Genomic DNA, 26,076 nt, shown 5'->3' with positions numbered 1-26,076 from the left:
CTCTCCCGGACTGTCCCCTGTCCCCTCTGCTCTCCGGACTGTCCCCTATCCCCTCTGCTCTCCGGACTGTCCCCTGTCCCCTCTGCTCTCCGGACTGTCCCCCCCCCCTGCCCCTCTGCTCTCCGGACTGTCCCCTGTCCCCTCTGCTCTCCGGACTGTCCCCTGTCCCTCTGCTCTCCGGACTGTCCCCTGTCCCCCTCTGCCTCTCCGGACTGTCCCCTGCCCCCTCAGGGGTCGGTGTATGCGCGACGAGGGACTGAGGGTTCCACGTGCCACCAACCCTGCTTGTATAATGTTTTATCTCACCGGTAGGGTTTTAACCTGCGGCCGGCGGTTACTGGGTCTCTGGCCAACTACAAAGCATGGCAGCTCCAGCTTCAGCACCCCCAACGTGAACGAGCCGGATAGCATCATCCTGCAGGTACATCCGCCACCCACATATCATTATCAGCGTATAGAGATACTCTGTGTCATTATACAGTGCAACACGCTCATTATCAGCGTATAGAGATACTCTGTGTCATTATACAGTGCAACACGCTCATTATCAGCGTATAGAGATACTCTGCGTCATTATACAGTGGCAACACGTTCGTTATCAGCGTTTCATATTTAGCATCTTTATACAGTGCTGTCAGTGTTCATTATCAGTATTTAGATACTCCACACCATTAATGCAGCGTAGCATGTTCATTACCAGTATATAGAGATACTCAACACCATTATACAGCGCAGCATGTTCATTATCAGTATATAGAGATGCTCAACACCCTTATACAGCGCGAGCGTGTTTATTATCTCTATAAGAAGAGATACTCCGCCAGTACTATACAGCGCGGCGTGTTCATTATCCGCAGACGGCAGGCCTTGCTTCTGTAAGTCGCTGGTCTCCTTCCCACTCCCCTCCTGCAGCCACACTTTCCATGGCTTCATCCCGCTACAAAACCTGGACCCGCTCCGTGGACGTGGCCAAGTGCGGCTTCCAGCGCAGGCGCTGAAACTCGTTACTGTGCTGCTACGTGTAACCCCTTCAGTGCCGGAATAGCACACTGCACCCACCCTGGGCCCCCAGGCATTAGACTGTAAGCTCTTCGGTACAGGGGCTCCACCGTGTGCTAGCCATTACTAAAGTGCGATGGCCGTGGCTGGCAAGCCGGTGACTGTCCGTGGGTCACCCGTGGCCGTCTCTTTCATCTCCCTTGGAATGGAAATGCTGAGGCTGAATAATTCACGCGGGGCGTTTTAAATATGGCGGCCGTTCATTTCCTACCACGTGCTTTTTCAATGTGCCCAGTCCCGGGCAGCAAGCGCGCCTCGTGTGGGCCGCGCTCCTTAAGCAGTAACGAGCACAGTAACGAGCACACCCTGTATTGCACATCCCGTGTGTTACACAGTGTAAAAGGCCGCAGCACGATGTGCAGCTCGCCTTGTTCTGTGGCCCAGGGGGTCCAAAAGAAAGTAGTGGTCCTGTTGCCCGGTTTAAAAAAAAAATAAGGTTCGGGGGTCCAGCCGTGGGCGTCACAGTCACAATGGGGGAAGGGGGCGTCACCAGTCACAGTGGGGGAAGGGGGCGTCACAGTCACAGTGGGGGAAGGGGGCGTCACAGTCACAGTGGGGGAAGGGAGGGTCACAGTCACAGTGGGGGAAGGGGGAGTCGCAGTCACAGTGGGGGAAGGGGGCGTCACGTCACAGTGGGGGAAGGGGGGGTCACAGTCACAGTGGGGGAAGGGGGCGTCACAGTCACAGTGGGGGAAGGGGGCGTCACAGTCACAGTGGGGGAAGGGGGGTCACAGTCACAGTGGGGGAAGGGGGCGTCACAGTCACAGTGGGGAAGGGGGCGTCACAGTCACAGTGGGGGAAGGGGGGGTCACAGTCACAGTGGGGGAAGGGGGCGTCACAGTCACAGTGGGGGAAGGGGGGGGGCGTCACAGTCACAGTGGGCGAAGGGGGCGTCACAGTCACAGTGGGGGAAGGGGGGGTCACAGTCACAGTGGGGGAAGTGGGCGTCACAGTCACAGTGGGGAAGGGGGCGTCACAGTCACAGTGGGGAAGGGGGGTCACAGTCACAGTGGGGGAAGGGGGGGTCGCAGTCACAGTGGGGAAGGGGGGGTCATAGTCACAGTGGGGGAAGGGGGGGTCGCAGTCACAGTGGGGGAAGGGGGGGTCGCAGTCACAGTGGGGAAGGGGGGTCACAGTCACAGTGGGGGAAGGGGGCGTCACAGTCACAGTGGGGGAAGGGGGGGTCACAGTCACAGTGGGGGAAGGGGGCGTCACCGTCACAGTGGGGAAGGGGGGGTCGCAGTCACAGTGGGGGAAGGGGGGGTCGCAGTCACAGTGGGGAAGGGGGCGTCACAGTCACAGTGGGGAAGGGGGGTCACAGTCACAGTGGGGGAAGGGGGGGTCGCAGTCACAGTGGGGGAAGGGGGCGTCACCGTCACAGTGGGGGAAGGGGGGGTCGCAGTCACAGTGGGGGAAGGGGGGTCGCAGTCACAGTGGGGGAAGGGGGCGTCACAGTCACAGTGGGGGAAGGGGGGGTCACAGTCACAGTGGGGAAGGGGGGGTCGCAGTCACAGTGGGGAAGGGGGCGTCACAGTCACAGTGGGGAAGGGGGGGTCGCAGTCACAGTGGGGAAGGGGGGGTCGCAGTCACAGTGGGGGAAGGGGGGGTCGCAGTCACAGTGGGGGAAGGGGGGTCACAGTCACAGTGGGGGAAGGGGGCGTCACAATCACAGTGGGGGAAGGGGGGGTCACAGTCACAGTGGGGAAGGGGGCGTCACAGTCACAGTGGGGGAAGGGGGGTCGCAGTCACAGTGGGGAAGGGGCGTCACAGTCACAGTGGGGGAAGGGGGGTCACAGTCACAGTGGGGGAAGGGGGCGTCGCAGTCACAGTGGGGGAAGGGGGGGTCGCAGTCACAGTGGGGGAAGGGGGGGTCGCAGTCACAGTGGGGGAAGGGGGGGTCGCAGTCACAGTGGGGGAAGGGGGGGTCGCAGTCACAGTGGGGGAAGGGGGGGTCACAGTCACAGTGGGGGAAGGGGGCGTCACAGTCACAGTGGGGAAGGGGGGGTCACAGTGGGGAAGGGGGGGTCGCAGTCACAGTGGGGGAAGGGGGGGTCGCAGTCACAGTGGGGGAAGGGGCGTCACAGTCACAGTGGGGGAAGGGGGGGTCGCAGTCACAGTGGGGGAAGGGGGCGTCACAGTCACAGTGGGGGAAGGGGGGGTCACAGTCACAGTGGGGGAAGGGGGCGTCACAGTCACAGTGGGGGAAGGGGGGTCACAGTCACAGTGGGGGAAGGGGGCATCGCAGTCACAGTGGGGGAAGGGGGGGTCGCAGTCACAGTGGGGGAAGGGGGGTCACAGTCACAGTGGGGGAAGGGGGCGTCACAGTCACAGTGGGGGAAGGGGGCGTCGCAGTCACAGTGGGGGAAGGGGGGGTCGCAGTCACAGTGGGGGAAGGGGGCGTCGCAGTCACAGTGGGGAAGGGGGGGTCACAGTCACAGTGGGGGAAGGGGGGGTCACAGTCACAGTGGGGGAAGGGGGCGTCGCAGTCACAGTGGGGGAAGGGAGGGTCACAGTCACAGTGGGGAAGGGGGAGTCGCAGTCACAGTGGGGGAAGGGGGGGTCGCAGTCACAGTGGGGAAGGGGGGTCACAGTCACAGTGGGGGAAGGGGGCGTCACAGTCACAGTGGGGGAAGGGGGCGTCACAGTCACAGTGGGGGAAGGGGGGGTCGCAGTCACAGTGGGGGAAGGGGGCGTCACAGTCACAGTGGGGAAGGGGGGTCACAGTCACAGTGGGGGAAGGGGGCATCGCAGTCACAGTGGGGGAAGGGGGGGTCGCAGTCACAGTGGGGGAAGGGGGGTCACAGTCACAGTGGGGGAAGGGGGCGTCACAGTCACAGTGGGGAAGGGGGCGTCACAGTCACAGTGGGGGAAGGGGCGTCACAGTCACAGTGGGGGAAGGGGGCGTCACAGTCACAGTGGGGGAAGGGGGGGTCGCAGTCACAGTGGGGGAAGGGGGGGTCGCAGTCACAGTGGGGAAGGGGGGTCACAGTCACAGCGGGGGAAGGGGCGTCACAGTCACAGTGGGGGAAGGGGGGTCACAGTCACAGTGGGGGAAGGGGGGTCGCAGTCACAGTGGGGGAAGGGGGCGTCACAGTCACAGTGGGGGAAGGGGGGGTCACAGTCACAGTGGGGGGAAGGGGGGGTCGCAGTCACAGTGGGGGGAAGGGGGGCGTCACAGTCACAGTGGGGGAAGGGGGGTCGCAGTCACAGTGGGGGAAGGGGGGTCGCAGTCACAGTGGGGGAAGAGGGGTCGCAGTCACAGTGGGGGAAGGGGGCGTCGCAGTCACAGTGGGGAAGGGGGCGTCACAGTCACAGTGGGGGAAGGGGGGGTCGCAGTCACAGTGGGGGAAGGGGCGTCACAGTCACAGTGGGGAAGGGGGGGTCGCAGTCACAGTGGGGGGAAGGGGAGGTCACAGTCACAGTGGGGGAAGGGGGGGTCGCAGTCACAGTGGGGGGAAGGGGAGGTCACAGTCACAGTGGGGGGAAGGGGGGGTCGCAGTCACAGTGGGGGAAGGGGGCGTCGCAGTCACAGTGGGGGGGAGGGGGGCGTCACAGTGGGGGAAGGGGGGTCGCAGTCACAGTGGGGGAAGGGGGCGTAGCAGTCACAGTGGGGGAAGGGGAGGTCACAGTCACAGTGGGGGAAGGGGGGGTCGCAGTCACAGTGGGGGGAAGGGGAGGTCACAGTCACAGTGGGGAAGGGGGGGGTCGCAGTCACAGTGGGGGAAGGGGGGGTCGCAGTCACAGTGGGGGAATGGGGGGTCGCAGTCACAGTGGGGAAGGGGGGTCGCAGTCACAGTGGGGGGAAGGGGAGGTCACAGTCACAGTGGGGGAAGGGGGGGTCGCAGTCACAGTGGGGGGAAGGGGAGGTCACAGTCACAGTGGGGGGAAGGGGAGGTCACAGTCACAGTGGGGGAAGGGGGGGTCGCAGTCACAGTGGGGGGAAGGGGAGGTCACAGTCACAGTGGGGGAAGGGGGGGTCACAGTCACAGTGGGGGAAGGGGGGGTCGCAGTCACAGTGGGGGAAGGGGGCGTCACAGTCACAGTGGGGAAGGGGGCGTCACAGTCACAGTTGGGAAGGGGGCGTAACAGTCACAGTGGGGGAAGGGGGGGTCACAGTGGGGGAAGGGAGGGTCACAGTCACAGTGGGGGAAGGGGGGGTCACAGTCACAGTGGGGGAAGGGGCGTCACAGTCACAGTGGGGGAAGGGGGGGTTGCAGTCACATTGGGGGTCGCAGTTCTGACACATTTGGAGGAGAGACGTGGTACCCTAGTTGAGGAGAGACGTGGGTACTCTAGTTGGGAAAGGAGACAGATGTTCGGGGGTCGGGGATTTGGGGTCAGACTCGCCCTCTCACACCCCGCAGGGTATGCAGGATTGGGGGGGAGAGGTTTGGGGTCAGACTCGCCCTCTCACACCCCGTATGGTATTCAGGATGGGGGTGGGGGGGAATTTGGGGTCAGTCACCCTCTCACACCCCGCAGGGTATTCAGGATGGGAGGGGGGAGATTTGGGGTCAGACTCGCCCTCTCACACCCCGTATGGTATTCAGGGTGGGTAGGGGGGAGATTTGGGGTCAGTCACCCTCTCACACCCCGCAGGGTATTCAGGATGGGGAGGGGGGAGATTTGGGGTCAGACTCGCCCTCTCACACCCCGTATGGTATTCAGGGTGGGTAGGGGGGAGATTTGGGGTCAGTCACCCTCTCACACCCCGCAGGGTATTCAGGATGGGGATGGGGGAGATTTGGGGTCAGACTCGCCCTCTCACACCCCGTATGGTATTCAGGGTGGTAGGGGGGAGATTTAGGTCAGTCACCCTCTCACCCCCCGCAGGGTATGCAGGATGGGGGTCAGGCCACACAATGCCACGTCCGCTCCTCTCTGTGTTTGGACGCGGAGCAGCGTTTCTCTGGATGAAAGGAATGAGAACCGACCTATTTTACTCACAATAAAAACCAGCTGCTGCCGCCCCGCTGCCAGGAAAGTGAGGCGCGCACGCGGGGGCTTCTGGGTTTAATAACGGAGATTTCTGACAACTCCAGCGTTTTATCATCGGGCTTTGAGCCTGTGCTCTTAACCCCTTCATTGCTGGCAGAGGCACATGGTTAACCCAGTTTTCTTTTTGGAGGGAGGGGGGTAAATGTAATGATGCTGCTGTCATTAGCCAGAGAGATAAAGGGGAAGGGAGACTTGTTTGTGCTGGAGTGGGGGGGGGGGGGGGGGCTGCTTTTACAACTCTGAATTTAAACTAGAACACTTGTTAAAAATAGAATAAGCTGTTACGTGACTGAGTGCTTTCCCTTGATTGCATAGCGTGGCTGCACAGACAGGGGCACAGCTCCTTATTGTCTTTTGAGGTGTCTAACCCCAGCCCCCTCCTCTTTCTCTATCCCCCCTCTCTTTCTCTCTTCCCCCCTCCCCCCTCTCTCTCTCCTTTTTCTCTCTCTCTTCCCCTCCTCTCTCTCTCTTCCCCCCTTTCTCCATTCCCCCCTCTCTCGCTCTCCGCTCTCCCCCCCCTCTCTCTCTTCCTCCTCCCTCCCCATCTCTTTCTTCCCTCCCACTGCCCCCCCTTTATCTCTCTTCCCCCTTTTTCTCTCTCTTTTCCCCCCTTTCTCCATTTCCCCCTCTCTCCCCCCCCTTTCTCCTTTTCCCCCCTCTCCTCTCTCTTCCCCCTCTTTCTCCATTTCCCCCTCTCTCTTTCCCCTCTCCGTCTCTCTCTCTCTTCCCCCCTCTCCCCCCCTTCTCTTTCCCCAATCTCTCTCTGCAGATTGATTTTCCCACCTCCGCTTTCGAGGTGAGATTTGCGAGGTCGGAAAGTGAGGGTTTCAGTCCAAATACGACTTTTCCAGCCTGGGTGAGGAGGACCGCCGGAGGCTGCGGGACGCCATGCAGAAGGAGTCCTTATACTGGTGAGGACGCACTTAACCCCTTCACTGCTGGCGGTACGGAAAGAGAAAAGCGTCAGTCACACTGGGGACAGACGGGGGGCGCTGTGTGGGTTTAGTTTATCCCTTTAGTGCACCCTGCGCTCCCCTCTTCCTCTCCTAACCCTGCACCCTGCGCCCTCTTCCTCTCCTAACACTGCACCCTGCGCTTCCCTCTCTGCTAACACTGCACTCTGCGCTCCCCTCTCTCTCTGCTAACACTGCACCCTGCGCTCCCCTCTCTCTCTGCTAACACTGCACCCTGCGCTCCCCTCTCTCTCTGCTAACACTGCACCCTGCGCTCCCCTCTCTCTCTGCTAACACTGCACCCTGCGCTCCCCTCTCCCTCTGCTAACACTGCCCCCTGCGCTCCCCTCTCTCTCTGCTAACACTGCACCCTGCGCTCCCCTCTCCCTCTGCTAACACTGCACCCTGCGCTCCCCTCTACCTCTGCTAACACTGCCCCCTGCGCTCCCCTCTCCCTCTGCTAACACTGCCCCCTGCGCTCCCCTCTCTCTGCTAACACTGCCCCCTGCGCTCCCCTCTCTCTCTGCTAACACTGCACCCTGCGCTCCCCTCTCCCTCTGCTAACGCTGCACCCTGCGCTCCCCTCTGCCTACGCTGCACCCTGCGCTCCCCTCTCCCTCTGCCTACGCTGCACCCTGCGCTCCCCTCTCCCTCTGCTAACACTGCACCCTGCGCTCCCCTCTCCCTCTGCTAACACTGCACCCTGCGCTCCCCTCTCCCCTCTCCCTCTGCTAACATTGCACCCTGCGCTCCCCTCTCCCTCTGCTAACGCTGCACCCCGCGCTCCCCTCTCTTCTGCTAACGCTGCACCCTGCGCTCCCCTCTCCCTCTGCTAACGCTGCACCCTGCGCTCCCCTCTCCCTCTGTTAACACTGCGCCCTGCGCTCCCCTCTCTCTGCTAACACTGCGCCCTGCGCTCCCCTCTCTCTCTGCTAACACTGCACCCTGCGCTCCTCTCTCCCTCTACTAACACTGCACCCTGCGCCCCCTCTCTCTCTCTACTAACACTGCGCCCTGCGCTCCCCTCTTCCTCTGCTAACACTGCACCCTGTGCTCCCCTCTCTCTCTGCTAACACTGCGCCCTGCGCTCCCCTCTCCCTCTGCAAACACTGCGCCCTGCGCTCCCCTCTCCTCTGCTAAGGCTGCACCCTGCGCTCCCCTATCCTCTCCTAAGGCTGCACCCTGCGCTCCCCTCTCGCTCTGCTAACCCTGCACCCTGCGCCCTCTTCCTCTTCTAACCCTGTGCCCTGCGCCCTCTTCCTCTTCTAACACTGCACCATGCGCCCCCCTCTCTCTCTAATAACACTGTATCCTGCGCTCCCCTCTCTCTGCTAACACTGCGCCCTGCGCTCCCCTCTCCCTCTGCTAAGGCTGCTCCCTGCGCTCCCCTATCCTCTGCTAACACTGCACCCTGCGCTCCCCTCTCCCTCCCCTCTCCCTCTGCAAACACTGCGCCCTGCGCTCCCCTCTCCCTCTGCTAACACTGCACCCTGCGCTCCCCTCTCCCTCTGCAAACACTGCGCCCTGCGCTCCCCTCTCCCTCTGCTAAGGCTGCACCCTGCGCTCCCCTATCCTCTCCTAAGGCTGCACCCTGCGCTCCCCCTCTCCCTCTGCTAACCCTGCACCCTGCGCCCTCTTCCTCTTCTAACCCTGTGCCCTGCGCCCTCTTCCTCTTCTAACACTGCACCCTGCGCCCCCCTCTCTCTCTAATAACACTGTATCCTGCGCTCCCCATTCCCTGCTAACACTGCACCCTGCACTCCCCTCTCTAATAACACTGCACCCTGCGCTCCCTCTCTTTGCTAACACTGCACCCTGCGCTCCCTCTCCCTCCCCTCTCCCTCTGCAAACACTGCGCCCTGCGCTCCCCTCTCCCTCTGCTAACACTGCACCCTGCGCTCCCCCCTCTCCTCTGCAAACACTGCGCCCTGCGCTCCCCTCTCCCTCTGCTAAGGCTGCACCCTGCGCTCCCCTATCCTCTCCTAAGGCTGCACCCTGCGCTCCCCTCTCCCTCTGCTAACCCTGCACCCTGCGCCCTCTTCCTTCTAACCCTGTGCCCTGCGCCCTCTTCCTCTTCTAACACTGCACCCTGCGCCCCCCTCTCTCTAATAACACTGTATCCTGCGCTCCCCATTCCCTGCTAACACTGCACCCTGCACTCCCCTCTCTCTCTAATAACACTGCACCCTGCGCTCCCCTCTCTCTCTCTGCTAACACTGCACCCTGCGCTCCCCTCTCTTTGCTAACACTGCACCCTGCGCTCCCCCTCTCCCTCCTCTCCCTCTGCAAACACTGCGCCCTGCGCTCCCCTCTCCCTCTGCTAACACTGCACCCTGCGCTCCCTCTCCCTCTGCAAACACTGCGCCCTGCGCTCCCCTCTCCCTCTGCTAAGGCTGCACCCTGCGCTCCCCTATCCTCTCCTAGGCTGCACCCTGCGCTCCCCTCTCCCTCTGCTACACCCTGCGCCCTCTTCCTCTTCTAACCCTGTGCCCTGCGCCCTCTTCCTCTTCTAACACTGCACCCTGCGCCCCCCTCTCTCTCTAATAACACTGTATCCTGCGCTCCCCATTCCCTGCTAACACTGCACCCTGCACTCCCCTCTCTCTCTAATAACACTGCACCCTGCGCTCCCCTCTCTTTGCTAACACTGCACCCTGCACTCCCCTCTCCTAACACTCAATCCTGCGCTCCCCTCTCCCTCTGCCAGCACTGCACACGGCATTCCCGTCTTCCTCTTCCAACACTACACCCTGCGCTCCCCCCTCTCGTTCTGGTTTCACTACTCTCTGCGCTCCCCTCTCACTCTGCTAACACTGCACCCGGCGCTCCCCCTGGGGGGGAATTCCTCCTGAATGGTATCTGTAGTGGTTGCCTTGATGCTGCGGTGTGTACCTTACAGATGTCTGTCTGGGTGATGGGCAGCCCGGGGGAGATAAGGTGGGTGTGCTGTAGTTGTCACACCGCTCCCACACATGCTGCAGCTGTCTGACTGTAACGTTACACCCGGCCTGGGCTCTGACTGTAACGTTACACCCGGCCTGGGCTCTGACTGTAACGTTACACCCGCCTGGATCTGACTGTAACGTTACACCCGGCCTGGGATCTGACTGTGACGTTACACCGGGCCTGGGATCTGACTGTAATGCTACACCCGGCCTGGGATCTGACTGTAACGTTACACCCGGCCTGGGATCTGACTGTAACGCTACACCCCGGCCTGGGATCTGATTGTAACGCTACACCCGGCCTGGGATCTGACTGTAATGCTACACCCGGCTGGGATCTGACTGTAATGCTACACCTGGCCTGGGATCAGACTGTAACGCTACACCCGGCCTGGGATCAGACTGTAACGCTACACCCGGCCTGGGATCTGACTGTAATGCTACACCCGGCCTGGGATCTGACAGTAACGTTACACCCGGCCTGGGATCTGACTGTAACGCTACACCCGGCCTGGGATCAGACTGTAATGCTACACCCGGCCTGGGATCTGACGGTAACGCTACACCCGGCCTGGGATCAGACTGTAACGCTACACCCGGCCTGGGATCAGACTGTAATGCTACACCCGGCCTGGGATCTGACTGTAACGCTACACCCGGCCTGGGATCTGACTGTAATGCTACACCCGCCTGGGATCTGATTGTAACGTTACACCCGGCCTGGGATCTGATTGTAATGTTACACCCGGCCTGGGATCAGACTGTAATGCTACACCCGGCCTGGGATCTGATTGTAACGTTACACCCGGCCTGGGATCTGACTGTAACGTTACACCCGGCCTGGGATCTGACTGTAACGTTACACCCGGCCTGGGATCAGACTGTAATGCTACACCCGGCCTGGGATCTGATTGTAACGTTACACCCGGCCTGGGATCTGACTGTAACGTTACACCCGGCCTGGGATCTGACTGTAACGTTACACCCGGCCTGGGATCTGACTGTAATGCTACACCCGGCCTGGGATCTGACTGTAACGTTACACCCGGCCTGGGATCTGACAGTAACGTTACACCCGGCCTGGGATCTGACTGTAATGCTACACCCGGCCTGGGATCTGACTGTAACGCTACACCCGGCCTGGGCTCTGACTGTAACGTTACACCCGGCCTGGGCTCTGACTGTAACGCTACACCCGGCCTGGGATCTGACTGTAATGCTACACCCGGCCTGGGATCTGACAGTAACGCTACACCCGGCCTGGGCTCTGACTGTAACGCTACACCCGGCCTGGGATCTGACTGTAACGCTACACCCGGCCTGGGATCTGACTGTAATGCTACACCCGGCCTGGGATCTGACTGTAATGCTACACCCGGCCTGGGATCTGACAGTAACGCTACACCCGGCCTGGGCTCTGACTGTAACGCTACACCCGGCCTGGGATCTGACTGTAACGCTACACCCGGCCTGGGATCTGACTGTAATGCTACACCCGGCCTGGGATCTGACAGTAACGTTACACCCGGCCTAGGATCTGACTGTGACGTTACACCCGGCCTGGGATCTGACTGTAACGCTACACCCGGCCTGGGATCAGACTGTAATGCTACACCCGGCCTGGGATCTGACTGTAACACTACACCCGGCCTGGGATCTGACTGTAATGCTACACCCGGCCTGGGATCTGATTGTAACGTTACACCCGGCCTGGGATCTGATTGTAACGTTACACCCGGCCTGGGATCAGACTGTAATGCTACACCCGGCCTGGGATCTGATTGTAACGTTACACCCGGCCTGGGATCTGACTGTAACGTTACACCCGGCCTGGGATCTGACTGTAACGTTACACCCGGCCTGGGATCTGACTGTAATGCTACACCCGGCCTGGGATCTGACTGTAACGCTACACCCGGCCTGGGATCTGACTGTAATGCTACACCCGGCCTGGGATCTGACTGTAATGCTACACCCGGCCTGGGATCTGACAGTAACGTTACACCCGGCCTAGGATCTGACTGTAACGCTACACCCGGCCCGGGATCTGACTGTAACGCTACACCCGGCCCGGGATCTGACTGTAACGCTACACCTGGCCTGGGATCTGACTGTAACGCTACACCCGGCCTGAGATCTGACTGTAACGCTACACCCGGCCTGGGATCTGACAGTAACGTTACACCCGGCCTGGGCTCTGACTGTAACGCTACACCCGGCCTGGGATCAGACTGTAACGCTACACCCGGCCTGGGATCAGACTGTAACGCTACACCCGGCCTGGGATCTGACTGTAACGTTACACCCGGCCTGGGATCTGACTGTAACGTTACACCCGGCCTGGGATCTGACTGTAACGCTACACCCGGCCTGGGATCAGACTGTAACGCTACACCCGGCCTGGGATCTGACTGGAAAAGACCAAGAGTCTGTGTGGTGACTGCAGCGCAACTCTATCACTAGTGACGGAGAGACTGATGTGGTCTTCACAGAACTCATTGATAATCAGTTACATGCAGCTCTGCGTGTGGCCACAGCTTTATTAGTGAGTGACTGTGTCAGTCTGGCAGAGAGGGGGTTAAGCTGCCTGCAAACATTTAACCGATGTTGGGACTTTGTTAAAAGCCTGAAATTGCTTTGGGGACGTCACCCCCTGCTCCCCCTGATCCCCTGCTCCCCCTGATCCCCTGCTCCCCTGCTCCCCCTGCTCCCCTGCTCCCCCTGATCCCCTGCTCTCTGTCCCTGATCCCCCGCTCTCTGTCCCCTGATCCCCTGCTCTCTGTCCCCTGACCCCCTCAGCCCTGTCCTGGCTCCCTCTCTCCCTGTGTTGACCAGTTTGTCCTTGCTGCACCTCGTCCATTAAAGGGTTCCAGTCTCTGTGTCCCCCAATAATTCATGGGAACGTGGAAACGGATTTAACCCTTTCCTGGAAGCGCTGCCCTTCAGCAGCAAAGCGGTTAAGTTTGTTTTGTCACAGCCTTTTAATTAGCCGTGGTGACAGCCACTTCCTGGGCTGTGGCATTGTGACAAACCTGTGACAGTCATCTCCCAGCTGGCCCCTGCCCAATGGCCCCGCAGGCACAGACCTCTACTGCCCTCTGCTGGCCGAGAGCAGCGTCTGCTTTTATTAACGCAGGGCAGAGGGATCCCCTAGCTCTTCCTTCACTGAAATAATATTAGCTGCATAGAAATCTTTAATGGAGCACAACATGGCAGGGGTCCTCAAGGCCCCCCCCAACAGGGCAGGTTTTCAGGATAACCCTGCTTCAGCACAGGTGGCTCAATCAGAGGCTCAGTCTTAGACTGGTTGAGCCACCTGTGCTGAAGCAGGGACCGTTTGAGACACCTGTGCTGAAGCTGGGATATCCTGAAATCGTGACCTTTTTTTGGGGGGTGTGGGGGTGGGCTTGAGGACCGGAGTTGAGCCCCCTGCTGTGTGGGCATGTATGTCTTTATATAGTGCCGTTCTTGTACACAGCGCTTCACAGCAGTAACACACGTTACATAATCATATGAGCCATAATGGGAATAAGCGCTGCAGACGAAAAAAGGAGTCCCTGCCCCAAGAGCTTACAATCTAAGGCTGAAAACATATAGGGATCCTCGTGATAACTTGTTCAATATTGGCATGTACATAGCAGCAGGTTTATTATCCATAGGTGATAACCTATACAGGTAATTAGTATCCGTGTGATAAGTGTCAGGGGGTGATAGTACACAGTGCTACTCGGCATCATCATACAGAGCAGCATGTTAATTTCCCGATGTGTTGGGCGGTTTCAGGCTGACCGATCTGGACAAGAAGCGCCTATGGGAGAAGCGTTATTACTGCCACTCCGAGGTCAGCTCCCTGCCCCTTGTCCTGGCCAGCGCCCCCAGCTGGGAGTGGGCATGCCTGCCCGACATCTATGCCCTGCTGGGCCAGTGGACACACATGAAGCATCAGGACGCCCTGGGGTTGCTGCACGCCACGTAGGTGCCATCTGTAATGGGTTGGTCACTGGTTGCGTGGCATCTCCACCTGTTACTGGGGGGGCATTCTGTGAAACGTACCCCTCTTCTCTCTCTCCTCTCTCTCAAACATCCCTCTCTCGCTTTCTTCTCTTTCTCTGAAACGTCTCTCTCTCTGTCTCTGTCTCTCTCTGGCTCACCTGTCTGTCTCTCTCTGGCTCACCTGTCTCTGTCTCTCTCTGTCTCTCTCTCTGGCTCACCTGTCTCTGTCTCTCTCTCAGGCTCTCTCTCAGGCTCACCTGTCTCTGTCTCTCTCTCTGGCTCACCTGTCTCTGTCTCTCTCTCTGGCTCACCTGTCTCTGTCTCTCTCTCTGGCTCACCTGTCTCTGTCTCTCTCTGGCTCACCTGTCTCTGTCTCTCTCTCTGTCTCTCTCTCTGGCTCATCTGTCTCTGTCTCTCTCTCTGGCTCACCTGTCTCTGTCTCTCTCTCTGGCTCACCTGTCTCTGTTTGCACTTGCTCCCATCTCTCTGTCCCTTAGGTTCCCTGATCAGGAGGTCCGGCGTACGGCCGTGCAGTGGATCGACTCAATTTCTGACGCCGAGCTCCTGGATTATCTCCCGCAGCTCGTACAGGTCAATATAACCAGCCCCCCGCCCCCCTAATTATCTCCCGCAGCTCGTACAGGTCAATATAACCAGCCCCCCGCCCCTCTAATTATCTCCCGCAGCTCGTACAGGTCAATATAACCAGCCCCCCGCCCCCCTAATTATCTCCCGCAGCTCGTACAGGTCAATATAACCAGCCCCCAGCCCCCCTAATTATCTCCCGCAGCTCGTACAGGTCAATATAACCAGCCCCCCCCCCTAATTATCTCCCGCAGCTCGTACAGGTCAATATAACCAGCCCCCCCGCCCCCCTAATTATCTCCCGCAGCTCGTACAGGTCAATATAACCAGCCCCCCCGCCCCCCTAATTATCTCCCGCAGCTCGTACAGGTCAATATAACCAGCCCCCCCCCCTAATTATCTCCCGCAGCTCGTACAGGTCAATATAACAAGCCCCCCCCCCCCTAATTATCTCCCGCAGCTCGTACAGGTCAATATAACCAACCCCCCCCCCCCTAATTATCTCCCGCAGCTCGTACAGGTCAATATAACCAGCCCCCCCCCTAATTATCTCCCGCAGCTCGTACAGGTCAATATAACCAGCCCCCCCCCCCTAATTATCTCCCGCAGCTCGTACAGGTCAATATAACCAGCCCCCCCCCCCTAATTATCATCTCGCAGCTCGTACAGGTCAATATAACCAGCCCCCCCCCCTAATTATCATCTTGCAGCTCGTACAGGTCAATATAACCAGCCCCCCCCCCTAATTATCTCCCGCAGCTCGTACAGGTCAATATAACCAGCCCCCCCCCCTAATTATCTCCCGCAGCTCGTACAGGTCAATATAACCAGCCCCCCCCCCCTAATTATCTCCCGCAGCTCGTACAGGTCAATATAACCAGCCCCCCCCCCTAATTATCTCCCGCAGCTCGTACAGGTCAATATAACCAGCCCCCCCGCCCCCCTAATTATCTCCCGCAGCTCGTACAGGTCAATATAACCAGCCCCCCCACCCCCTAATTATCTCCCGCAGCTCGTACAGGTCAATATAACCAGCCCCCCCTCCCCCTAATTATCTCCCGCAGCTCGTACAGGTCAATATAACCAGCCCCTCCCCCCCTAATTATCTCCCGCAGCTCGTACAGGTCAATATAACCAGCCCCCGCCCCCCTAATTATCTCCCTCAGCTCGTACAGGTCAATATAACCAGCCCCCCCCCCCCCCCTAATTATCTCCCGCAGCTCGTACAGGTCAATATAACCACTCTGGCCACGCAGGTCAATATAACCACTCTGGCCACGCAGGTCAATATAACCACTCTGGCCACGCAGGGGTTGGTAGGAGATGTTTGTGCTTTGTTGGAAATCCAGTATCCGTTAGCAGATGTACACAATGTGTCACTGGAGCTGATCCCCTCATGTTCTCCTCCTCCCCAGGCTCTGAAATACGAGTGTTATCTGGACAGTCCGCTGGTCCGGTTCCTTCTGAAAAGAGCCATCTGTGACCTCAGGATCACTCACTATTTCTTCTGGTGCGTAGGAACGGATTGTGTAATGGGGGGTGCAGTATGGAGGTGTCGTAACTACCACTGGTCTGTTTGTGTCCGTGAGAGGGGGAGTGGAGGGTCTAATGCAGGGGTTTCCAAGCTTATTTTTGGTTAAGGAACCCTATAATTATATTGTGAAATTTTGCGGAACCCCAACCCTCTCTAATTGCGTGTCTGAGATCAGATGCAATGTAAGGAACCCCAACCTTCTCTAATAGCGAGTCTGAGATCAGATGCAATGTAAGGAACCCCAACCCTCTCTAATAGCGTGTCTGAGATCAGATGCAATGTAAGGAACCCCAACCCTCTCTAATAGCGTGTCTGAGATCAGATGCATTGTAAGGAACCCCAACCCTCTCTAATAGCACGTCTGAGATCAGATGCATTGTAAGGAACCCCAACCCTCTCTAATAGCGCGTCTGAGATCAGATGCATTGTAAGGAACCCCAACCCTCTCTAATAGCGCGTCTGAGATCAGATGCATTGTAAGGAACCCCAACCCTCTCTAATAGCGCGTCTGAGATCAGATACATTGTCAATTCTTCTGTATTTGGTACATTTTCACATGACCTGAGAATTGCAGGCCCCCCCCCGGGATTCCTGTTGAACACGGGTCCGGTGGAACTCTGTACTTTAGCAGACGTGCTGCAGTGCAGAGAGAATGGGTTTGATGCCGCCACTATTCCCCTGTGTACAAATGAGTGAAGTGTAGCACAGCCCTTACACCTGGGAGGCAAAGGTGACCCTCTCCGAACACAAATCCTCTATGTGGCGGTTTCCGTGGCTCTCCGCACGCACCGATTCGATCTTCGGGACAGGGAATTACCCTTTATCCCAGATTTTCATTTATGTGTTGATGAATTTAACTAATCTATATTATTATATTCCCCACATGGGTACTGTATGTTATTAATGGGAGATCTGCAATGCCCAGATACGCACAGTTTGATACTTCCTTTTATAATCTCTTTATAAACGTCTCCCTAATTAACCCTTTTGACGCTCTAGCTGACACTTGGGGCAAAAATATGAGCGACGGCCTTAAAGAGGCAATCCGATTGGGCGATTGTTTTTGCAATTTCTTTTGTTTTTTTAACATGGGATTGAAGCAGGGGATCCCCAGAGCTGAACCCCGTGAATTTCAGCTCCGGGGACCCCCTGCTTCCGGAGATACAGACCTCCGTATGGGGTGCCTCCCGGCTAGCAGTGATCACGTAACGGTCGCTGTTCAAAGCTCCCGCTCCCCGCGGGCCAATAGGAAGCTGTGATGTCATCCGGTGCGGCTTCCTATTGGCCCGCGTGACGCGGGAGCTTTCAAAAGCACAGACATACCGGCACCTACTACGGAGGTAAGTATCTCTGGAAGCAGCGGGTCCGCAGGGCTGAAAAGAATGGGGTTCAGCTCTGGGGACCCCCTGCTTCAATTCTCTATTAAAAAAATAATTTGCTACAAAAGGGCCCTCTTGGATTTCTCCTTTAACACATTGGCGCTACGTAAATGACGCGCTTTGTGTTCAGTATTTGTGTAGTATAGAGCAGGGGGGGGGGGCAACTCCAGTCCTCAATAGCCACCAACAGGCCAGGTTTTCTTGATATCCCTGTTTCAGCACAGGTGATGCACTATTCGGCTGAGCCACTGATTGAGCCATCTGTGCTGAAGCAGGGGTATCCTGAAACCCTGACCCGTTGGTGGCCCTTGAGGACTGGGAGTTGTCCTTGGTACAGAGACTGTTGAATTTATTTTTTGTTTCCGTATCCTCATTTCGGGATCTTAAAATGGCTGCTGACATTACCATGGTGTCTCTCCTCTGCTGTTTGCATCCGCCGTGTCCTGCCTGCCTCCTTCCCACGCTGCCGGTTGATACTAATCATGGGGCCCCCCTCGTGTGCAGGCTGCTGAAGGACTGTCTGAAGGATTCCCAGTTCAGCATTCGGTATCAGTACCTCCTGGCCGCTCTCCTCTGCTGTTGCGGCAAAGGTCTGCGTGAGGAGTTTGACCGGCAGTGCTGGCTGGTCAACACTTTGTCCAAACTGGCACAGAAGGTCCGCGAGGCTGCTCCCTCCTCCAGACAGGTGAGTGCCGAGTATCACAGTAAAGTAAAACTGTAAAATATCTGAAATATAATTAAATATATCAAAATGATATACCGGTATTAAATGTTACAAATGAAGATTATATGCTAAGCAACGTCCGTGTATCACTTTTGAAATTGCTGGATACGTTTCCCGTGTGTTTTGTGCATAATATTGTGATGTGTATGATAGTAACATGGACAGACGTGTGTGTGTGTGTGATATTGTGATGTGTACGACAGTAACATGGGACAGACGTGTGTGTGTGTGATATTGTGATGTGTATGACAGTAACATGGACAGGTGTGTGTGTGTGTGTGTGTGTGTGTGTGTGTGTGTGAGATATTGTGATGTGTATGACAGTAACATGGACAGACCTGTGTGTGTCTCTGTGTGTGATATTGTGATGTGTATGATAGTAACACGGACAGACTTGTGTGTGATATTGTGATGTGTATGATAGTAACATGGACAGACGTGTGTGTGTGTGATATTGTGATGTGTATGACAGTAACATGGACAGACGTGTGTGATATTGTGATGTGTACGACAGTAACATGGACAGACGTGTGTGTGATATTGTGATGTGTACGACAGTAACATGGACAGACGTGTGTGATATTGTGATGTGTATGACAGTAACATGGACAGACGTGTGTGTGATATTGTGATGTGTACGACAGTAACATGGACAGACGTGTGTGTGATATTGTGATGTGTACGACAGTAACATGGGACAGACGTGTGTGTGTGATATTGTGATGTGTATGACAGTAACATGGACAGACGTGTGTGTGTGTGATATTGTGATGTGTATGACAGTAACATGGACAGGTGTGTGTGTGTGTGTGAGAGATATTGTGATGTGTATGACAGTAACATGGACAGACCTGTGTGTGTCTCTGTGTGTGATATTGTGATGTGTATGATAGTAACACGGACAGACTTGTGTGTGATATTGTGATGTGTATGATAGTAACATGGACAGACGTGTGTGTGTGATATTGTGATGTGTATGACAGTAACATGGACAGACGTGTGTGTGTGTGTGATATTGTGATGTGTATGACAGTAACATGGACAGACGTGTGTGTGATATTGTGATGTGTACGACAGTAACATGGACAGACGTGTGTGTGATATTGTGATGTGTACGACAGTAACATGGACAGACGTGTGTGTGATATTGTGATGTGTATGACAGTAACATGGACAGACGTGTGTGTGATATTGTGATGTGTACGACAGTAACATGGGACAGACGTGTGTGTGTGATATTGTGATGTGTATGACAGTAACATGGACAGACGTGTGTGTGTGTGATATTGTGATGTGTATGACAGTAACATGGACAGGTGTGTGTGTGTGTGTGAGAGATATTGTGATGTGTATGACAGTAACATGGACAGACCTGTGTGTGTCTCTGTGTGTGATATTGTGATGTGTATGATAGTAACACGGACAGACTTGTGTGTGATATTGTGATGTGTATGATAGTAACATGGACAGACGTGTGTGTGTGATATTGTGATGTGTATGACAGTAACATGGACAGACGTGTGTGTGTGTGATATTGTGATGTGTATGACAGTAACATGGACAGACGTGTGTGTGATATTGTGATGTGTACGACAGTAACATGGACAGACGTGTGTGTGATATTGTGATGTGTACGACAGTAACATGGACAGACGTGTGTGTGATATTGTGATGTGTACGACAGTAACATGGACAGACGTGTGTGTTATTGTGATGTGTATGACAGTAACATGGACAGACGTGTGTGTGTGATATTGTGATGTGTATGACAGTAACATGGACAGACGTGTGTGTGATATTGTGATGTGTATGACAGTAACATGGACAGACGTGTGTGTGTGTGATATTGTGATGTGTACGACAGTAACATGGACAGACGTGTGTGTGATATTGTGATGTGTATGACAGTAACATGGACAGACGTGTGTGTGATATTGTGATGTGTACGACAGTAACATGGACAGACGTGTGTGATATTGTGATGTGTACGACAGTAACATGGACAGACGTGTGTGATATTGTGATGTGTATGACAGTAACATGGACAGACGTGTGTGTGTGATATTGTGATGTGTATGACAGTAACATGGACAGACGTGTGTGTGATATTGTGATGTGTACGACAGTAACATGGACAGACGTGTGTGTGATATTGTGATGTGTATGACAGTAACATGGACAGACGTGTGTGTGATATTGTGATGTGTACGACAGTAACATGGACAGACGTGTGTGATATTGTGATGTGTACGACAGTAACATGGACAGACGTGTGTGATATTGTGATGTGTATGACAGTAACATGGACAGACGTGTGTGTGATATTGTGATGTGTACGACAGTAACATGGACAGACGTGTGTGTGATATTGTGATGTGTATGACAGTAACATGGACAGACGTGTGTGATATTGTGATGTGTACGACAGTAACATGGACAGACGTGTGTGATATTGTGATGTGTATGACAGTAACATGGACAGACGTGTGTGTGTGATATTGTGATGTGTATGACAGTAACATGGACAGACGTGTGTGTGATATTGTGATGTGTATGACAGTAACATGGACAGACGTGTGTGTGTGTGATATTGTGATGTGTACGACAGTAACATGGACAGACGTGTGTGTGATATTGTGATGTGTATGACAGTAACATGGACAGACGTGTGTGTGATATTGTGATGTGTACGACAGTAACATGGACAGACGTGTGTGATATTGTGATGTGTACGACAGTAACATGGACAGACGTGTGTGATATTGTGATGTGTATGACAGTAACATGGACAGACGTGTGTGTGTGATATTGTGATGTGTATGACAGTAACATGGACAGACGTGTGTGTGATATTGTGATGTGTACGACAGTAACATGGACAGACGTGTGTGTGATATTGTGATGTGTATGACAGTAACATGGACAGACGTGTGTGTGATATTGTGATGTGTACGACAGTAACATGGACAGACGTGTGTGATATTGTGATGTGTACGACAGTAACATGGACAGACGTGTGTGATATTGTGATGTGTATGACAGTAACATGGACAGACGTGTGTGTGATATTGTGATGTGTACGACAGTAACATGGACAGACGTGTGTGTGATATTGTGATGTGTATGACAGTAACATGGACAGACGTGTGTGATATTGTGATGTGTACGACAGTAACATGGACAGACGTGTGTGATATTGTGATGTGTATGACAGTAACATGGACAGACGTGTGTGTGTGATATTGTGATGTGTATGAAAGTAACATGGACAGACGTGTGTGTGATATTGTGATGTGTATGACAGTAACATGGACAGACGTGTGTGTGTGTGATATTGTGATGTGTACGACAGTAACATGGACAGACGTGTGTGTGATATTGTGATGTGTATGACAGTAACATGGACAGACGTGTGTGTGATATTGTGATGTGTACGACAGTAACATGGACAGACGTGTGTGATATTGTGATGTGTACGACAGTAACATGGACAGACGTGTGTGATATTGTGATGTGTATGACAGTAACATGGACAGACGTGTGTGTGTGATATTGTGATGTGTATGACAGTAACATGGACAGACGTGTGTGTGATATTGTGATGTGTACGACAGTAACATGGACAGACGTGTGTGTGATATTGTGATGTGTATGACAGTAACATGGACAGACGTGTGTGTGATATTGTGATGTGTACGACAGTAACATGGACAGACGTGTGTGATATTGTGATGTGTACGACAGTAACATGGACAGACGTGTGTGATATTGTGATGTGTATGACAGTAACATGGACAGACGTGTGTGTGATATTGTGATGTGTATGACAGTAACATGGACAGACGTGTGTGTGTGATATTGTGATGTGTATGACAGTAACATGGACAGACGTGTGTGTGTCTCTGTACAGACCATCCTGAGAGAAGGTTTGGACGATGTCAAACAGTTCTTCAATGTGAACGGGTCCTGCCGCCTCCCGCTGAGCCCCAGCCTGCTCGTGAAGGGGATCGTGCCGCGGGTACGTCACTTTCCCTCTGTGCCATCTCAAGCAAACCCCTTCCCCTCACTGCGCCTCCTGCAGGCAGAACAACAATATCGCCCCTTTCTCCTCCTCTGCGGAGGCCGCTGTGCGTGTGCTTGCAGGGTTCCACCCCAGAGGTGGCTGCTGAAGCTACAATGTAAAACCCTGTGTAAATACTGATACAAAGTATCATATCTCTGGGCTCTGTAACGAGACAATAAAAAGATCATATTTGGCGGCTCCATATTTTGCCTAAATCTCTTTGAAAATAAGAGTGCCTCTATGAATACAAGAAGTTACTTTATATTCTCTGTTCATTTCTATTTTTTCATAAATATTATTTATCGTGTCTTTATATCATATACTTTCACTGCTCTTTATTTTCATGTCGTCTAGGATTGTTCCTACTTCAATTCTAACGCGGTGCCGCTGAAACTCACCTTCCAGAACGTGGACCCGCTGGGGGAGAATATCCGCGTTATATTTAAGGTAAATGCCATGCTCGGGCCGGGGAGCTGACGCTTTTATATCTGCGGAGTGGGGGATTCGTGAAATTACCTTCCAGCAGAGGGGGTGTTTTTATTTATTTATAAAAATGTGTTACCAGGAAGTAATACATTGAGAGTTACCTCTCGTTTTCAGGTATGTCCTGGGCACAGAGTTAGGATAACAATACATGGTTACATTAAAAGAACAGAGGTTATACAGTCAATTCGCAGACATTTCATGCACAGATGGAGTTGGAAAATTGGGTTCAGGGGATAAAGGGCCAGTGAGTTTCAGATTTGAAATAGAGAATGTTTAACACCTGATACAATCTGTATCACCAAACATCAGCGAACTTCTCACACCCTTTGGCTGCCCTTCAGCTGCGCCAAAGGCTGTCCGCCTTTGGGGCAACGCAGATGTACACTGAAGGGATTCAGATTAAAGTTAGATAGGGGCTAATACGGTAAGGGAATTCAGACATGCATGGGATAGACATTAGGGCAGGGGCTTCTCAAGACCCCCCCACCCCCCTAACAGGTAATGTTTTAAGGATATCCCTGCTTCAGCATAGGTGGCTTAATCAGTCCTTGCTTCAGCACAGGTGGCTTAATCAGTCTCAAGTTGAGTATAGGGGACTCACTCAGTCCCAGCGTCAGCATAGGTGGCTCAATCAGTCCATGCTTCAGCAAAGGTGGCTCATTCAGTCCCTGTTTCAGCACAGGTGACTCAATCAGTTACTGTTTCAGCACAGGTGGCTCAATCAGTGGCTCAGTCTTTGACTGAGCCACTGATTGAGCCACCTGTGCTGAAGCAGGGATATCCTGAAAACCTGACCTGTTAGGGGGCTTGAGTACTGGAGTTGAGAACCCCCTGAATCTGTAAATACTAAAGGAAGCCACTAAAAAACAAACAAATCAACCACAATTACAGTTGCGCCTCGTCCACTGGAGAGCGTGCTGTGTACGATGCTTTAGATCTCGGGACTGAGGTTTCCCAGCGGATAGGAAAAGCTTCAGCCTGGGTGTGCCGAGGGGTTCTTGTCTGCTGTCAATGTCCATTGTGTCTTCGGACCACGGAGATTGCGGGGAGCCGGGCGTTACTCGCGGATCGAAAAGCTAAATGTGTGCAGTTACCTGTTAACATTGTGCAGCTGGGAAGTGGCCGGGGAGGTTCTGTATCAGCGGTCCCGGCTGCTTGGAGAAGGACAGACGGCCTTGTGGGAAATACAGGTTCAGCCTCGCCACGGGCACAGAGTTTGCCGACCTACGAAGGCTGTGGAACGGAAGTGACGTTTCAGCGCGCGATCCTGGGCTTTGGGATGGCTCATCATCATCATCATCATCATTTTTTTTGTTGCTTCCTCCCCCAGTGCGGGGATGACCTCCGCCAGGACATGCTGACCTTGCAGATGATCCGCATCATGAACAAGATCTGGGTGCAGGAAGGGCTGGACATGCGCATGGTCATCTACCGCTGCTTCTCCACGGGGCGCGGCCGAGGTGAGTAGGGGTTCGTTTCACTCCGGCGCTCCCGCACTGGCCGATCCAGCGTCATTCCTGCCACGGGTAGGCCCGGGGTACGAAGTGTAGCCGTGACGAGCTTTGACCGATGCCCATTAACTCTTTCAATGCCTTAATGGTCAAGAAAAGTGCCACCCCCCGGGGCCCACGCGCTTCCCCACAACATTTAAACATATTCCCGGGGGGGGGGAGAGCGCGGGAGCCTCTCTTAACTCCGACATCTCCTCCTCATCTCCGGCATCTTCTCCTTTGGCGACGACGCGTCGCCATGGCAACGGAACGTCGCGACAAAGCAATGTCGCTGGAGGAGTTGCCAGGGCAGGTAAGAGGCCCCCGGGCTCTCCCCGGCACCGAACTTTGACAAACTCCCAGCCGGCCCCGAGGAGGTGGGTAACCCACGAAAAGGGGGACCCTCCCCTTCACCTCTGGCCGGAACGGATCACATGATCACTCTCGAGCGGTCAAGTGATCAGGAAGTGCCGGAGATTCTGTGGCCACAGACGTGGCACGACCCCCTGGCACTGAGGAGGCTAAAGCGCCAGTCTGCGCTGATCAGCATGTTGGCTGTCTATTAAAATATTATATATATATAATAATAATAATTTAATAATATAATATATATAATATTAAATGTCTATTTCCCTTTCCAACTCTGTTTTTATTTTGTATATCTGATGCTCTGTTCAGGAGATTGAAGCGCTTTACATATTTAGTGCCCGGGACATTAAAATGCAGCTCACCCCAGAGCCCAGTGCAGTGTAAAGGTTCCCATCAGATGCTAGAGATAAAGAAACCCATTTTACCACTTAAAACAAAACATACTGGGTAATTTGCAACAGCTTTTAACCCCTCTGTGTCGTCCAATCTTTTGGGGAGGGGTACATGGCGCAGTAGGAGGAGTTATAATGTGACGCATTGATTTTACCCACACATTTTATTCATTAGGCAGCAGAAACTTAAACCCCCTAGAAATGAAATCCCAGGCACTTGTCCTATCTCGAAATACACCAGATAAATACAAGCCGATATTCCTGGCACTATCAGGGGGTGTCTGAGTAGCCCCCCGACGCCTGGATACTCATAGCAGGGTCCATGTTTCGCAGGGATGGTGGAGATGATTCCGACCGCCGAGACCCTGCGCAAAATCCAGGTGGAGCACGGAGTGACCGGGTCATTTAAGGACCGCCCGCTGGCCGACTGGCTCCAAAAACACAACCCCACCGAGGACGATTATGACAAGGTACGGAGATGTCCGTGCGCCCCGCCCCCCCCCCCCCCTGCCTGCTCCCCCCGGCCGTAGCGGGCGACGCTGATTACCGCTGCTCTCTCCTTTTCCAAAGCCAAAAAAAAACATTCATAATGCCTGCTGTTCAAAAAATAACCGCGTTGAAATGACTCGCTCCCAGACCAGGCAGATCACCCGACCATTAAAAAAAATACATTATAATCCACAGAGCGGTGAATAAACCTTTCGCTGCCAGAGAGGCCTGCAGCGTGTTGCAAAGCAGCGGCAGTGAAAGGGTTAGCAGAGCATTCCACTAACCAAAAACAAATCGACAACAATTACTGCTGAGTCCCATCCACGGGAGAACGTGGCTGAGTCCCATCCACGGGAGAACGTGGTTTGTACGATGCTCTAAAGCAGGGGGGCTCAACTCCAGTCCTTAAGGGCCACCAACCGGTCCGGTTTTCAGGATATCCCTGCTTCAGCACGGGTGGCTCAATCAGTGGCTCAGTTTCCGACTGAGCCACTGATTGAGCCACCCGTGCTGAAGCAGGGATATCTTTAAAAAACAGCCATCTGTACTGAAGCAAGGATATCCTGAAACCCTGTCCTGTTGGTGGCCCTTGAGGACTGCAGTTGAGCCCCCTTGCT

The 26,076-nt window shown here is 54.7% G+C and overlaps 1 protein-coding gene across 1 annotated transcript in view; it reads left to right on the top strand.

Moving 5' to 3' along the window:
• PIK3C2B (phosphatidylinositol-4-phosphate 3-kinase catalytic subunit type 2 beta) overlaps positions 1 to 26,076 on the top strand; it is a 154,342-nt gene that overhangs the window by 112,700 nt on the left and 15,566 nt on the right. Inside the window, 11 exon segments of the mRNA XM_075613715.1 lie at positions 313 to 421; positions 6,827 to 6,890; positions 6,893 to 6,968; positions 13,739 to 13,927; positions 14,446 to 14,539; positions 15,949 to 16,043; positions 17,951 to 18,131; positions 22,081 to 22,188; positions 22,588 to 22,680; positions 24,050 to 24,179; positions 25,304 to 25,440. Of these exon segments, the coding sequence (XP_075469830.1) occupies positions 313 to 421; positions 6,827 to 6,890; positions 6,893 to 6,968; positions 13,739 to 13,927; positions 14,446 to 14,539; positions 15,949 to 16,043; positions 17,951 to 18,131; positions 22,081 to 22,188; positions 22,588 to 22,680; positions 24,050 to 24,179; positions 25,304 to 25,440 (1,276 nt within the window).

Source organism: Ascaphus truei, chromosome 9 (assembly GCF_040206685.1).
Source record: "Ascaphus truei isolate aAscTru1 chromosome 9, aAscTru1.hap1, whole genome shotgun sequence".
NCBI classification, from domain to species: Eukaryota; Metazoa; Chordata; class Amphibia; order Anura; family Ascaphidae; genus Ascaphus; species Ascaphus truei.
Note: the sequence above shows the minus strand (reverse complement) of the source record. Positions and strands in the feature narration are given on the sequence as shown.